At 40.4% G+C, this 17,215-nt stretch overlaps 1 protein-coding gene across 1 annotated transcript in view; it reads right to left on the bottom strand.

The window, feature by feature from the left end:
* The window catches only part of ACTR3 (actin related protein 3), a 60,271-nt gene extending 43,473 nt beyond the window's left edge, over positions 1-16,798 (bottom strand). Inside the window, exon 1 of the mRNA XM_055120266.1 lies at positions 16,466-16,798. Coding sequence (XP_054976241.1) covers positions 16,466-16,509 — 44 coding nt within the window. The 5' untranslated portion in view covers positions 16,510-16,798. The remainder of the gene's footprint in view (positions 1-16,465) is intronic.
* Positions 16,799-17,215: the final 417 nt, after the last annotated feature.

The raw sequence follows: 17,215 nt of genomic DNA, 5'->3' as shown, positions 1-17,215 counted from the left end.
CATTAGGCATTCTTCAATATTATTTCCCCACACACACACACACACATCATTTCCCTTAATCCCAGGCCACTTTCTATGATTCCTCTACTATTTCTGCAATTATATTCAAAAACTTTTGGGGGAATGTTTTCCCAACCTTTCTTCTACTCTAACAGTTCAACTATTCACTACCATACATAGATTATACTAGTTCATACCTGTCCCATGAGAAAAATCAGTTACAAATGCTGACAAAGTACAGGTGCACAGACCAATGGAATAGGGTTGAATATACAGCCTAAAATATATGATCATTTAACCTTTGATAAGGGAGAAATAAATATGAAGTGGAGCAAGAAAAGCTCTTTAATAAGTGGTTCTGGCAAAACTGGATAGCTACATGCAAAAAGAATGGCTTAGACCTCTATCTAACACCACGCACAAAAGTCAGATCAAAATGGATTAAAGACCTCAACATCAGACCAGAATCCATAAGGTACACCAAAGAAAAGGTCAGCAAAGCCCTCCACGATACTGAAGCTTAAAGGTACAGTCAAAGATAAAATGCCACTGACCAAGCATGTGGAAGCAAAGATAAACAAATGGAACTATCTTAAGCTAAGAAGCTTATGCACCTCAAAAGAAACAGTGACCAGGATACAAAGACAATTTATGGAATGGGAAATGATATTCACCCAATATCCTTCTGATAAGGGGTTAATATCAAAGATATACAAGGCCCTGATTGAACTCTACTATAGATATAGCATATATATATAGTGTACATATATATATATATATATATATATATTCCAATCCCATCAGAAAATCGGGCGAGGAAATGAACAGAATTTTTCTCAAAGAAGAAATTCGAATGGCCTAAAGACACATGAAAAACACACTTCTTCACTAATCATCAGGGAGATATGGATCAAAACAATGAAATATCATTTCACATCACAGAAACTGGCACACATCCAAAAAAAACAAGAGCAACCAGTGCTGCCATGGATGCAGGGAGAAAGGAATTCTCCTTCATTGTTGGTGGGAATGACGAGTGGCCCAGTCTTTTTGAAAAACAATGTGGATGTTACTCAAAAACTAGAAATTGAGCTCCTATTTGACTCAGCAATACCATTTCTGGGGATATACCCTGGGGGCCCAAAAACACACAGCAGAAACACCATCTGTATTTCTATGTTCACTGCAGCACTATTCACCATAGCCAGAATCTAGAAACAACCTGAGTATCCAAGAACAGACGAATGTATAAAGAAACTATGGCACATCTACACAATGTGCCATACTATGCATCTGTTAGAAAAAAATGAAGTCATGGAATCTGCTTATAAATGGATGGACATGGAGAGTATCTTGCTGAGTAAAATGAATCAAAATGAGAGGGACAGATATAGGATGACTGCATTCATTTGTGGCATGTAAAACTAATACATAGTAGACTAATACCCATGGGTCAGGAAAAACAGGGGCTAGGAGGACAGGTCAATGGTTTGGAACTAACCGCAAGTGTGTAGGGGGCTGAAGGTAGATAGAGAAGAGACCAGTATGACAACAATAGCAGGGAACGATCATGCTGGACAAGATATGAATGTTAAAAGTAGGTAAAGGGGGGCTGGAGCGATAGCACACTGGGCAGGGTGTTTTGACTTGCATGTGGCCCACCCAGGTTTGATTCCCAGCATCCCATATGGTCCCCCAAGTACAGCCAGGAGTAATTCTTCAGTGCAGAGCCTGAAATAACCCCCGTGCACTACTGCCAGGTTGACCCAAAAGACCCCCCCCCAAAAAAAAAGTAGGTAAAGGGATATTTTTACTTCTCAGTATCAATATTGCAAATCATAATGCCCAAAATGGAGGGTGGAGGGTGGAGAGAGAGGAAAAAAAGCACCTGTCATAGAGGTTGGTAGGGAGTGAAGGGAGGGAACCTGGGGACACTGGTGCTGGAAAATGTACACTCGTGGAGAGATGGGTGTTGGAATACTGTGTGACTAAAATTTAATCATGAACAGCTTTGTAAGGGTCTAACTCAGTGATTCAATAAAAAAGTAAAAAACAAATAATGGCATAGGAACTTCAATAGAACTATTCAAAACAGAACGAAATAGAAAACCACATTCTGACTACACTGAATAAATTTAACTTTTATCAATCTTTTGCTAAATAGCCATCATAACACTTCCAAATAAATTCCAAGCCATTCTACCTCATTTAAAATCCTTCTGAAATGACACATTATAAAAAAATATCTGGGATCCCAATAGCTCTCAATAGGAATATCTCAGTTGTGTAAGGTGATCTCCTAACTGGCCCCTCCCTCAAATGTAAAACTCCAGCCAACTTTCATGTAGGAAATACTTCTTGGGCACTATTTAAGACTAGCACAAACCCATAGTTTGGAATGAGAGGAGGAAAAAAAGAGGGACTAATCATCAGGGAAATACCTTACTATTTGATCTATCACATCTTATTTGTTTTTCAAGGACTTGATCTTCAACTCTTTTATAAACCATCCTCCAAATAAAGTTCTTACCTTATCAGTCTCACAATAAACACTGAGGTCAGAAAAATGAAGAGAATAAAGTACTTAATTGCATGTAGCCAACCCATATTCAATCCCTGGGACCACATACTATCTGGCACCCAACTTCAATCCTGAACAGATTCAATCCAAACACAGAGCCAGGAGTATCCCCAAAATGCACCTGGGTGTAATGCCAAATGCCCCCACCCTCAAAAAATAAAATCCAAAATATATGCCTGCATGTCTCAGATCATTTCATATATATTCATTTCACCTCTGGAACCAAACTAAGTCTCAAGAACAAAATTATGCTGTTTTCTTTATATACAATATTAAACTATTTCCAACAAAAAACCTGAAAATACATGAAGGAAAACAAAAACAGGCTGTACTAAAATATACCTTTCTGGCACACTGATTAGTTTTTAAAGTTATTTGAGAAACAGTAGAAAGACACTGATCCTACACAGTGGTTTTAAAAGCAGGAAATAAATTCGCTTCGTGAAAGGTATGCTCTCTGTAACAAAAGATAAGTCATCCTTATCACCAGAGAGAAGGAATTTAGGGTCAAGAAGGCTGTAAAAATCAACTGGGTAATTTCTTTACTACCTCCTACCACAACCCCAATCCCCTTGGACTTCTCAATTTTTCATGAATTTATTGTTTGTCTGAAAAGTTCAAAGCTGCCTGCTTTCATCATTTCTGTGGATCTCACTATGTGCTTGAATCAAATAAAAGATTTCCCTCCTGCTAAACTGCCTGTCAACTTAAATATTAGACTAGTCATAGAATTTAGGAAACAGAAAAACAGCTTTTCCTCCCCTATATACATTCTCAATGCCCTTATAATTACTACAGTTTTAATATTATATGGCTGGAGAGATAGCACATCAGATAAGGTGTTTGCCTTGCACACAGCTGACCCGGGTTCGATTCCTCCGCCCCTCTCAGAGAGCCTGACAAGCTCACAGGGCAACATTACTAGTGCCCACTCAAGCAAATCAATGATCAACAGTGACATATGGCAGTTATATGTTATGTAATATCATATAGTTATTATATGGTAGTTATTTTACTTTGTACTACTTTATGTGTTTAATATCTATTAAACCCCTGAAAAATTGATGGGCTTCCCCAATTCAGTTCTAAATATTTGAATTTGATTCTAGAAGCACTGAGCACCTTGTCAGATTTGTTCACAACTTTCCCCACACCTTATTAAACATTCCATTATTCTTTATACCAGTGTCCAAACCCCAACAGCCTCCAATTTAATCTTTATTTTCCGCCACCCATTGTTTCTTCCATACATTCTCTTACCTGTTATACTAGTCCTATTTCTGCCTATCAATAACTTTATTCACACTTAAACCCAATTATTATCTCTTCCAAGAGGCCTTTCTTTTTATCTTCACTATAAAATGTAATCTTTCACCTATGAGTCCATATTTACACCTGCCAGAGCATTTACAATATTATCATTTTTTTGTGTACATGTTTCCAAAAGGCAGACAAGCACTGCTTCTATGCATTTTATAATCCCTACAGTAAGAAGTGTTGCAAAACAATCCCTTTGCATAATTACTAGATTAACTGAAAATCAATTTCTCCAAATATAAAAAAATGCATGAACTATTTTCTCTATTTTCTCTTTTCAAACTTGTATATATACACATGTGCAGAACTATTTTCGCATATACTCACATACATATTATCTTCTGCGAGAAAAAAATAAGTGTAGGTTAAATTTCTTCTAATTCATTTAAAAAATTTTTAAGGAAAAAGTCTACCATATCACTGCATTATCAACTATATCTTACTTTCCAGAATATTCCATAATTCCATAACTCCCAAATCAGCAGTTATACCTCTACTTAATGGAAGATTCAATATTATGTATGCCATTGTCTATTATTCTCTTTTTAAAAACAAACTGTTGTTCAACTGAAGTGTCAGATTGAACAGTGTGGAATTCATAAGGAATTTAGCATTTTAAGGATAAATAATTGTGTTCAAATTGCTAGTACCAAAATCAGTTACCAAAATGAAAATAAGAAATTCAAAACAACAAAGAAATGGGAAATGTACCTTTCTTTTTCACTCTATAATGGACATTTTTACTGTCAGAACTGAATCCCCATTCCTAGTCTGAGGAACCCACCAATGATAAGTCTTAGCAGGAAACAAAACCCTTTATCCTTTCACAATCATAGTTGGCAATAAATAATATATGATCTATATAGTCTAGCCAATCAAAATTTGGATCAGAACTATTAATCTTGATTAAACTACATGAAAAAAGTTTGAAATGCATATTGCTAGTATCCAGTTGAAGCATTCTGCACTTAATATACACCATGACTGTGTTGAGACTCTTGCTACCTGGCCTCCCTTTTTCACTATATTTCCGAGTCTGGTTCCTAGGCTTCCCATTAATTCTGTAATATAACCACAAGTTATTATTTCTCTTATTTCTACTTCTCTCATTCTTTCTACCAATTTTTACTCCTGCTTCACTTTTTGGTTTGTTTCTAATATAACTTTCACAATATAAAGGCAATCTAAAACAAACAAGCAGATCAGGCACCCAAGTTGACAATAATAAAGGAATGTTTTTACACTGGACTAGACTGATAGCACAGCAGGTAGGGTGTTTGCCTTGCACACAGCCAACCCGGGTTTGATTCCTCCATCTCTCTCGAAGAGCCTGGCAAGCTACCAAAAGTATCCTGCCCGCATGGTAGAGCCTGGCAAGCTACCCGTAGCGTATTCGATATGTCCAAAACAGTAACAAATCTCACAATGGAGACGTTACTGGTGCCCACTCGAGCAAATTGATGAACGGGACGAGAGTGCTACCTTTTTTACCCTACAGTTATCAGAATAAAAGCTAAGGGGGAAAATATTCTAAAATGTTATACTCCAACAGCATTTTAGAAGGCATAAAAATTCTCAACCAGGAGCCAGACTGATGGTACAGGAGTCAGGGCATGTGCACTGCATGCGACTGATCCAGGTTCAATCCCTGTTACCCCATATGGTCCCTGGAGCTCACCAAGCGTGATCCCTGAGTGCAGAGCCAAGAGTAAGTCCAGAATACGACCAGATGTAGCCCTCAAATGAAACAAACAATTCTGAACTAGTCTTCTGTATAACAACCAAGGAAAAAAAGTCCAAAAATAATGTTCCTAAAATCCAGGCCCCCTTTTTCTCCTATGAAGCAGTACTCTGAACTAAATCCTTTTATTTAAAAAAATAATTAGGGGCCAGTGAGATAGTTCAAGTGGTAGGAAGATGCCTAACATGTATGAGGTCATAATTTTGATCCCCAGCACGTCTTGCCCACCTCACTATCCCAAGGACTTCACATATTTTCCAAACACTGCTGTGTATGGCCACTAGTGAAATATAAAGATAGTTTCAAACAAGAAATATAAAAACCGTCCAGTAAAACTTTGAGCTTTGCTCATAAAATGAATCCAAATTCTAGAAACAAGGGCCAGAGAGAATAGTACAGTGGATAAATTACTTGCCCTTGGATCCCCAACAATGCATATGGTCTCCCAGGCACCACCAGGTTCATGAGACCTGAGCAAAGAGTAAACCCTGAGCATCTCTAGGTGTGGCCAAAAATTAAAACACACACACAAAGCCCCTCAGAGACAGAAACAGTATCTTTAATTCTATGAAGGTAGGGAATGAACAATTAACTTTCTGATAACCTGTGGTTTTCCTTAATCCACATACTTTCTCTCTTCGAAATCAAATATTAATTTCTCTGAATTTGAATCAAATAAAAATTTCTTACAATTCTGTATTACGTTCTTACTCTGGTTGTTATTGTTGCAGTGGAGGGGTAAAAGAATATTTGCAGTTGTTGGGGCATCAACAATTGTACTCAGCAATGTGAGAAGAATTCCAAGGGTTGAACATAGCACCTCATACATGTTAGTCAGGTTCTACTACTGAGTCACAGTCCTGTACAGGAGATTTGACTGTTAATTTTTTTGTGCTACATAATTATTAAGAAGAATTAATTTTAATGTGTCAATTATTTATTTTCAAGTTGCAGAAATACATATGGCTTCATTTTAGCTATTAAACATCTCTTTATAGATGACTCCAGAACTTAGTTTAAAATGCTATGACTGGGGCTGGAGCGATAGCACAGCGGGTAAGGCCAAAAATTGATTCCCAGCATCCCATATGGTACCCTGAGGAATAATTCCTGAGAGCAGAGCCAGGAGTAACCCCTGTGCATGGCCGGGTGTGACCCAAAAAGCAAAACAAACAAGCAAACAAACAAAATGCTATGACTAGGGTTAGGGTAAAGAAAAAAAAGAAAGAATTAAAAAGAAATTGTATTGTGGTCCTCGAGCAAGCTGTATACAGCCCTGAAAGCCCTCCAACACTAATGGGACATAACCCAGGTAATTCTGCACAGGGCACTGTAGGGCCTGATCGGCACCACATCCTCAGGCTCTCCCGGAACTGAACCACTGAATCACCAGGAGCTGCCCTTGAGAAACCTGAGCACCACTTAGTAGGTGTAGTAGTGTAGTAAGCCCACCCTAAATAAATAAAATAAAATGCTATGGTGGGTTTGATCCCTGGTTCCATAAGAACAAAAAGCTATGTTGAGATACATAAAAATCACAGTTTCATAGAGTTCAATTTCTGCATTGAAACAAAAACACTATTCTGACTCACTGTCTCAATCAAAATTACTTAATCTGTTAATTAGTTATTTCAACTAAGAAAAAAATTTCAACTACTACATAACTTATGAATTTCTAAGCATAGTTGAAAGAATTAAACAGTGCCATCAATTAATAAGTAAGAATGCTCAACTCTGGACTTGTTTCACTTACAGAAAGTAGATTAAATTGTTTCTTAAGTCTTTTTCAACTTCATAAATCCACCTGAATCATTAGGCTCCACGATTAATTCACTAAAAGAAGTTTTACAAACATTCACTAATTTTTGAAGTCTCAAAATAACTGAATTTTTAAAATGCTTAAAACAAAAAAAGCACACTGTATTTAATCATAGTAGCTCTAAAACAGCAAGTAACAAACACTTGCATTTTATCACAGACCAATACGAAGAGCCCAGTTTGTATTTTTAGTTTCAAAACCAATCCTTAATGATAATCCCCCTATTAAGACATTTATCCCCCTTGCAGGTCCCTTCATTCACAATATTGTACTGGAAAAAAAAAAACTCTTAAAAATACACTATTTGGGCACTGAATTTTCACAATAGGCATAATGCTCTTTCAACCAGGAAATTATTAAGAATGAATGGTAAGCATCAAAACAGATGAAGAAATAGTTTCTGGAGGTTATGTGCTGGGGGCAGGAAAGTAGGATGGGGCAAAAAAAAGAATAATTCCAATTACACAAATTCAAGATCTTTCCATCCCAAATTAAAGGAATATGGAATGACCTGAGTTAAAATCATGTTTATGTGTGTGTGTGTGTGTGTGTGTTTTCTAATTATGATGGGAATCAAATTTATGGTCTCACACATGCAATGTAAGTTCTCAACAGCGAAGCTACATTCCCAGGCCTTTTTATAATTTTACTTTGCTTTACTTTGTCTTTATAAAGAAGACACCCACATTATACTGGGGGATGGGGTGGGGGGAGGATAGTTCTAAGAATCAACTCATGGTCTTACTCGAATTATTTCCCCACCCTTGAGAACATTTTGCAAATGATTCTGAAAGAAAATTATTAAAATTCCACCAAATGAGGTCTTAGTGACAGTATAGCCAGTAAGGCATTTTGCCTTGCACATAGACAAGCAGGGTTCAATTCCTGGCATCCCGTATGGACCCCTGAACCCTTCCAGGAGTGACCCTTGAGCACAGGAGCCTGACTGAGTACAGCCAGGTGAGGCCCTAAAACAAAAAACAAAATTCCACAAAATGGTTCTTTGAAAATAAGGATATTATATTTGTCTTTTACTCTGGTATTTGCCAATTACATAAGGCTATGTGTTTATGCTTCATAAAGGTCCACATAAAGATATATAAAACAATATACAAGCAATAATAACTATACTATTCTGAAGAACCAAATTTAAAAATCAGTAAGGGGCTGGAGCAATAGCACAGCAGGTAGGGCATTTGCCTTACACTCGGCCAACTGGGTTCAATTCCCAGAATCCTGTAAGGTCCCCTGAGCACCGCCAGGGGTAATTCCTGAGTGCAGAGCCAGGAGTAACCCCACTGCATCACCAGGTGTGACCCAAAAAGCGGAAAAAAAAAATCACTACGACACCTAACCTTGCAAAATTATTTAATAATAAATTTCAAGTGCCTGATAACCTATAAAGTATGTCAGTGTTGTATTATTATAATTGTCCTGCTCTTGTCTCTTCATGTCAGTGGCTATTACACAAATCAACAGTATCACTAAAAGTTACAAGATCCAAAGAACTATGTGAGCACTCAAATGTCTTTATTAAAGTGTAATTTTGTTTCAAAAACCATACTATTTAAAGTTACAGCTGAACAATTTCACATCTCTACCCCAAACAGAACATTTAGATGTTTCCACATGAAGGGGGGGGGGGTGGAGAAGGAGCATAAAGGACAAGGAAGTATACAGTAGAGAAAAGTTTAGCCCTACACTTTCAGCTGAACTCTCCTAGGATTGAGTCTCATAAAAAGTGAAGTAAGGGTCAGGGGAGATAGCTTAAGGGCCTATCGTGAATGCTTTACATTTGGGTTACATTTGGGAAGCTCAGATTCTATCTCCAGTACCAAAAGGTCCTCAGAGCACTTCTAGAATCACCCTCCAAGCACAGGGCAGGGCAATTAACCCCACCCCCTCCTTAAGTACCACTCAAAAACAAAAACAAAAAAGATAGGCAATGTCATTAGCACACAATCACTCACAATTGCATCACCTGTGCTCATTCATTCTCAATACAGTGTCCAAGTCAAATTACATATTAAAAGACATGTTTTAAAAGAAATACTAATATTCAATCTGTTTTCACTCCAATTCTGTTTTGTTTTAATCACAAAGTATAAAAATGTTTGCCTTAATCTTCACCTTCATTGCTGAAGTTTCCTATACCTTTAATTTTCTCCAGGGCACTTCCAATTATAGATCATTTAATTCAGTAACAAATCCCAACTTAACAACTCCTTTGTCTCACATAAACTCACACAATCTTAAATTTATCTTTGTGTCTATTTATAATCCACTAGAATCTCAATCCTAGACTTAAAAACTTCAACTAAAAAGCTGTGAATTGTAATAATTACAATATATTGTGTCCATACTAAGCATCAAACACTGCTGAAATATTTTCACAATGTATCTCAAAACAATAGATGTTATAATCTTCAAATTACAGATAGGAAAAAAAAAGAGTTTTGAGTACAAGGTCATAAAAGCAAAAAGCCCTTGCTAACCATAATAGAAAATAATACAAATGCCAGCAGTTATAAACTTGGGCTATACAAAAGAAACATATTTTCTCAAATTTATCTAATTTGCTCCATTCCTAAATGCCAATACCCTATTTCAGAATTCTCCCAAAACTGATGCTAAGATGTGTTTAAAAATCATCTCAGAAAACTGAGATTCTTGGGTTTGGGTATTTTTGAATTTTTTTAACCACACCCTTAATTCTAGGCCATTCCTCGATTAAAAGACTAGCATTCTACTATGTACAATTTCAAGAACTTCATGTCAAATAACTTCTCTATATCTGATCCTACTGAATCCCATTCTAAAAATGTAAATATTCTAAAAGGCTTATATTTAACAGTACACTTCACTACTGGAGAATTTTTAATTCCCTATTTCCTAGAGAGTTAACTTTTTTCTAGAAATTAAAGTTTTAAATAAAAACTGGTGATATATAATGATTGGTACACAGCAAATGATCAATAAATATTAGTTCCTTTTCACATTAGGTAATCCAGTCACATTATGTTACAACACTTATTCTATAAAGTCAGGGAATGGTACAAGAGGGCTAAACCCAGGAAGCAGCTATTCTCCCCTTTTAGCTGTATTTTTGCTTTTCCTCCCTCTGTGTCCATCCAAATACTTAGAGGACAGTTCAGATCCTACCTTCACCAAAATTTGCTTGACGATTCACAACAATCTTTCTTTACCGGTAACATACCATAATATTCAATGAAATGCAAGCTTCTACCACTCTAAATCTTTTTGTTGTTGTTGTTGAAGGGAGGCAGTTGTTTTGAAGCTACACCTAGTAATGCTCAAGGTCTTACTCCAGGCTCAGCACTCAGGAATTACTCCCAGCAGTGCTCAGGGCACCATATGGGCTGAATCTGGGCTGAATGTGGGTAGGTCATGTGCAAGGCAAGCGCCCAACCTGCTGTACTATCTCTCTGGCCCTCTAATTCTTCTTCTTTTTTTTTTTTTTATGACTTTTTGCTTCCTTCTCTTAAAAAAAAAAAAAACACACTTTCTTAAAGGCAGTGTGTTATTCATTTTAATTCCAAGTATACCTAGCCAGCTGAGAAGCTGGAAGCTCTGACTTCACAATAACACTTTTTCTACCAATGCAAAAATAATTATTAACATTTCAAATTGCTACTAGTATGAAATAGCTTTACATCATGGAGAATACTTGCAAAAATACCAAATGATTCAAAGTTAGATACTACCATATGTATATACTACAATACCTTGGGCAAACAGTTTAATGCCTCTAACTAAAACTTGGTTTTATAAAACCAAGCCTATAAAATGATGATGATACTTCTCAGGTTATGTGAAAAGTAAATGAAAAAATATAAAGTATTCACCAAAAAATCTGTCATGTAAGTGTTGATAAATATTAGTTGTTCCTATTTCCTGATAAAGACTAGAGTGAATTTTTTTTCTAGAGATTAAATGTTAGGAAATACCTAGGAATTCACATATCCAGAAAAAATATCAAGTCAGAAACGTTTGATGATAAAGTGTATCTGATTAAATTACAAGAGCAACAAGGAATTTTTAGATAGGATAACTCTAAACAAAAATACAATTAACTATACTAAAAAATAAAGTAAAATAAACCGAGTAATTCTAAAACAGAGATCAGACATCCCCATGGTGCCATAGAAAGAACTTAAACCTCATAAGCTTTTCTCTGAAGGAGGGAAGGATGTTTCGAACAAGAAGTGCCACACCGAGCAGCAGCTTCAGGAACTATGCAGGGCATCCAGGGGACCCAGCCCTGAGCTCCTACACTGGTCTTTTTCACCATCTCCCCAGCCCAAGATGGGTCTTAAGTAACAACTCTCACTACCTGCTAACCACACCATTCAATTCGCCAGCAGGAGGGATAGCACGTGGGGCTAAGGTGCAAATCTTGCATATGGCTGACCTTGGTTTGATCTCCAACACCTAATAAAGTCCCCGGCACCAGGAGGAATGATCCCCAAGCACAGAACCAGGAGTAGCCTTGGGCAAAATAAGTGTGTGGCCCAGAAACAAAACAAATTTTCTAATATTGTTTTCTCACTTGTAAAATGAGGCAAAAATGGCACCCACAATAGTAAGATGAAAATAAATTAGTAAGTGTGGTTGGCAAGTCCTCCAGTAGTGGCTCTTCTCTTCTGAAAAATAATTTCTGGAGTTAGAGACAATACAGGGGTTAAGGCACTGCCTTAAACACTGCCAATAAATACTGGTTTGGTTACCAGCACCACATATGGTCACCTGAGCATCACCAGGAGATACCCCTAAGAAAAGAGACATGGTTAAGCCCTGAGTCCTTCCAGGCCTAGTACAAACACCTTTTTTAAAAAAGTACAGTAAAAATAAAATTTCCAAACTATGTTTTATAATAATGTTCGAAGGTTCACTAGAATAAAACACATTTCAAGTCAGTATTTCGATACAAATCTGGCAGCAGGGCTGGAGCGGTTGGGGTGGGGAGGATAAGACAGAAAAGGAGAAAGATTTTAGGTAAGACTAGGTAAGACTCTTGTACTTCTCAATATTCAACAGGACGATGTGTCATATATCAAAGAGAAAGCAAATCAAAACTCAGCATATAAAGGAGTAAGGATTTTTTTTTAGTAGCCACAAGCTATTTTGTAAATGAGTCTGCCCTTAGAAATGGCTGGGAAAATAGCATTATTATTAAAATCAATGTGCAGAACTCAAGTAAAAATCATGAACTTCCTACTTATGTTTTTCCCTACTCATGTCCACTGTTCTCACACAAGACTATCCTTTCTCTAGTTAGAAGGTGTAGCCACACAATGATTTTAAGCCCTTCATCCACTGACTTCAAAATACATGTGCTTACATTTTAAGATTGTTAAGACAGAAAAAAACAAAATTGACTCTAAATCTGAATATAACCAAAAGTTTGACAATATTAACCTCTGCTACCATAATCAATGGAAATAATTTACCAGTGAAACATTTATAGAATGCTTTTTTCAAAAAAAGAAATTTCACAGTACAAGTCTTGTAACCAAGCAACAATGTAAAAAGTACAAGAATTCTTTTATTTGACTTGAATGTTAAATAAATCTGAAATATGCAAATAATACTTTTACAAGTGGTAAGATATTTTTAAAAAACGCTTTTTTAAAAATGTTTTCAACACTGGTAGGTCTGAATTTCTAATTCAGTAGTTCAGTTTTTAAGCAATTAGCTCTATCAATGAGATTCTCTATTCTAATGTATCTATTCTACAATGATATTCTAACAGACCAGAAAGGTGTATAAGTATGGTTATCAATATGAAGTATTTCTTTCCAAATTCCTTTTGTAAGGGATTACTTTCTTTTACAACTTGAAACCTGAGCTTAAGTAATTCTTTATCTCATTTAAGATAAAAACATCTTTACTGGCCCAGGATCTCTAAATTTGGGGATTAACCTTCTTGTTTCTTTACTTTAAAAGTTTTTCTGCCCTAACATCACCAATTTTCATAAATGACCACTATTTTCGGTCAGTCTAACTTATATAAGCAATCGAATGTACAATCTGACTCTGTAATTTTTCGCATACATGTCTTGTGCAATGGGCATCAGAAACCTATGAGAATTTTAAGTGAATTCTTTCTGTTTTCCTTCTTGGGGGTGGGGGATGGTCCACACAGGCTGCACTCAGTTCATGCTACTGTGTTTCTACCCCATAATTGCATGTTTAAAAGCACAAAAGAACAAATATTACAGGCACTCAATTTGAATCCCAGGACCACAGTACTCTTGAATATAAAATACCCTACTAGGGTCAAACTAAGAGTATATGAGCTATCCTCCAGTGGGCTAATAAAGCTGAAGGTACAACTTTCAAACAGTTACAATAAGCACATCAGGAAAAAAATTTTTGAAAATTCGAATACCAAAACAAACAAATCTCTAAAGGTGGAATTTCAGACTAAGAGATGTTAAGAGAAGGTTAAGGAGAAATACAAAATCCCAATTTAGATCCATTCCAGTTATTATGCTGAGTCTCTGTTAACTTCTTGTGCAGAAAGAGTAACATAACCATGTGATAACAATCGAAGTATTAAAAGACAAATATCCTAAATGATGACCAAATGTCTCTCCTTATACCTTCTGGTCACTTAGCAAGTGTTTTAAATTCAAGGCTTCCCTATCAGAAGAGGTCCTTTAAAACAGTTAAACCTCAATTAGTATTAGTCTCATTCAGAAATAATGAAAATTCAAAAGGAAAAACCTAAGTGAGGGGGGAAAAAATTCTCCCTAATATGCTACCATATTTTTATTAGGGTAACAATTATCTACACTTACCAATTTCTAGAACAAAAAATTAAGTAATTTTTCTTCACTTGCTTGAAAATTTCTTCTCAGAGGGAAGTAATGGGGCAGAGGGGTCACCAGCCTCAAGAACACCAGTTATGTGGGGGAGTGATATAGCTAAATATCCAAACTGCAGAGTCAACAACAATGAAAAAATGAGATCCAAGCTACAACCACAGAACTTTAAAATGTGCCTGTCAAAGTGGCAGGCTGGCAGGTTGGAGGCAGGGAATGACACATATCGGAACACTGGTGGAGAGAAGTTGACACTGGTGGTGGGATTGGTGCTACAACATTATTTAAAATTCAACCATTATCAACTCTGTAAATCACGGTTCTTTAATTGAAAAAGTTAAGACAATAAAAATTTTAAAAAAATTCATTCTCAAGCCAGTCTAAAAACTGACCCCGAACATAATTTGACTACCCTGGTTAATGAGATTGCATTAAGAACTATTAGCTGTCCATCAAACATATAGACACTCCAAGGCTAAACTAGGCTGGTACTTCCCAGGGGAAAGTATTAATAAATCAGCTCCTTTTCCGGATGCATGGTTGGAATTTTAGCAACTGCAACACTAGTATGGAGTTATGGGCACGAATACTGGAGAAATATTATAACGTAGAAATGCAAGGCACCTATGTCTGTTAAGCAACAAAAGTTTGCTGAATCACAAAAGGTGGGGGAAAGACTGATAAGCCAATTCTCACAGCACTCACCTCTAAAACCCTAGCCTTAACTGCGCATTTTGAAGTTGTAATAATAATAAAACTTTCTAATATTTCAACAGTCATTCTACACTAAAAGGTAGCCTATTTTGTTTTTTTTTTTTTTAAGCGTGCTGCAAGGTTCTACAACCGCCTTGTTAATGCCAAAGGAACCTCCACTCAAGTCGGCTTTTCCTACTTCAATAAACTACACTGCACATCACTGACACAACCAACTCGCCAAAGACTCAAGACTTTATAACCCAAAAGCTTTCTTCTTCGGGTTCCAAGACAGCGTCCAAGAAGACACCTCAACCATTCAGCCCATTTTCTCGAGCAGCTTCACCCGCCAGGGTCTCGCGAACGCTCCCCGGAACGCTGGGGCTCCACCACCGCACGCCAAGCCCCCAGCGGTGCCTGCCCACTTAGAAATCGGCTGACTTTGAAAGTTCCACGAAGATGTGTGCAGGTTGGAAACGAAAAACTACCTTATAAGGGTATAAAGGGCTGAGAGAGCAGGAAGCGGCTTTGACAAAACTAAGGAAGTTGCAGCGCGCTTGCTCACTGGGGGCGGGGGGTGGGGGGAGAGAACTTGGTCGAGGCAAGAAAAGTCACACATGACACTTTTCGCCCGCGAATGCGAATGGGAGAGTTGGATCTCCACCGGCTTCCAGCACGCACGCACAGGCACACGCGCGCGCACACAGACACACAGAGACACAGACACACACACCCACAGACACACACACACACACTCACTCCCGCGCGCGCACGCAGCGCGAGCTGGCACAGCCCCGGAGTCCAAAGGCAGGGGGGCGGTGGGCGGCGAAAACGCGAGCCCCGATCTCGGTTCCCATTTTCCGAGTCCCCCGTCTTGCCTTTCCCCACCCACACCCCGAGCGCGGTGGTGTTGTCACAGCCCGATCTTGCAAAACCGACGAGCCGGCGCTTCTCCTTTCCCGTCCCCCCCGCCCCAACGCCCTCCAGAGCCAGGCCGGGTCCCCCCCCCGTGCCCTCCGTACCCCCCTACACACACGCGCGCACACGCACACACACCCCACGCTCCCCCGGCCCCCTCACACCCCACGGGCCGGCAGGAAGCTGGCAGCGCCGGGCTGGCCCGTCAGCGCCCAGACGCCGCCACCGCGGCCCCGGGAGCCGCCCCGCATCTCCCCGGGCCCGGCGGGCGGCCACGAGGGCTCGCGCCCCGGCACACGGCTCCCCGCCCCGCCTGCCCGGGGAGGGTCTCGGCCCGCGGCCCCGCGGGGGAAGCGCGCGGACGCGAGAGGCCCTGGCGCCCGGCCCCACCCTCGCCCGCGCGCCGGGGCGCCAGCTGACACGGCCGGCGGCCACGGCCGTCCCGCGGCCCCATTCATCCCGACACGTCCTCCCCGCCGCGCCATTGTCCTCCCTCCGCCTCAGTTTCCCCGAGCCCCCGCCCCCGCCGGCGCGAGCCCCTGCTTTACCCCGTGCCACAGTCCACCACACAGGCCGGCAGCCGTCCCGCCATCTTCCCCCTCGCCTGCTGCTGCCACTGCCGCCGTCTGCTCCGTGCTGGTCGCGGCCAGAGATGGGCGGCGGGAAAGACGAGCTATCTGACCATCCACGGCCGGGCCGCCCTCTCCGTCCGGCGGGGGAGGGCGGGGAAGGGGGTGGGGGGCCGCCGGGAAGCCGAGGCAGCGGCGAGAGAGCAGCAGCAGCAGCAGCAGCAGCAGGCTCGGTCAGCGGCTACCACTTCCGCAACCCGGGCGGGCAGGCGAGGCAGGCAAGTCCCCGCCCTGCCCCGTCGCGGCCTCCTCCCCCTCTCGCGCTCTCCCCTCCTCCTCACTCCGGCCCCCACCCTACAACTTCTTCCCCTCACGCCGCCTCGCTCGGGGAAGCCAAGATGGCCGCCAGCGCCGACGCCCCGGCCAGGCCAGGCCCAGGCCGCGAGCGCTCGCGCTTCCGGCTCCGCGCGGGCGGGGCGGCGGAGCATGCGCGCTGCGGGGCGCCCGCGGGAAGCGGCTCCGGTCCCGCGGGGCGGCGGATCCGCACCGGGTTTGCCGAGAGGGGCGGGGCGGAGAAGTCGGCCCGAGCCGCGGTTTAGGAAGCTGCCAGCGGCTTTTTCGTTTCAATGACTCGCCTCCCGGCTGGCGGGGGGAGGAGGAGGCGCCGCGCCCCGCTCTCGCGAGTGCCTTCCGCCGGTGTCCTGCTGGAAAACGGCCTGGTGGAAAACG

Source organism: Sorex araneus, chromosome X, assembly GCF_027595985.1.
Source record: "Sorex araneus isolate mSorAra2 chromosome X, mSorAra2.pri, whole genome shotgun sequence".
Lineage (NCBI taxonomy): Eukaryota > Metazoa > Chordata > Mammalia > Eulipotyphla > Soricidae > Sorex > Sorex araneus.
This window is presented reverse-complemented; position numbering and strand designations above follow the sequence as displayed.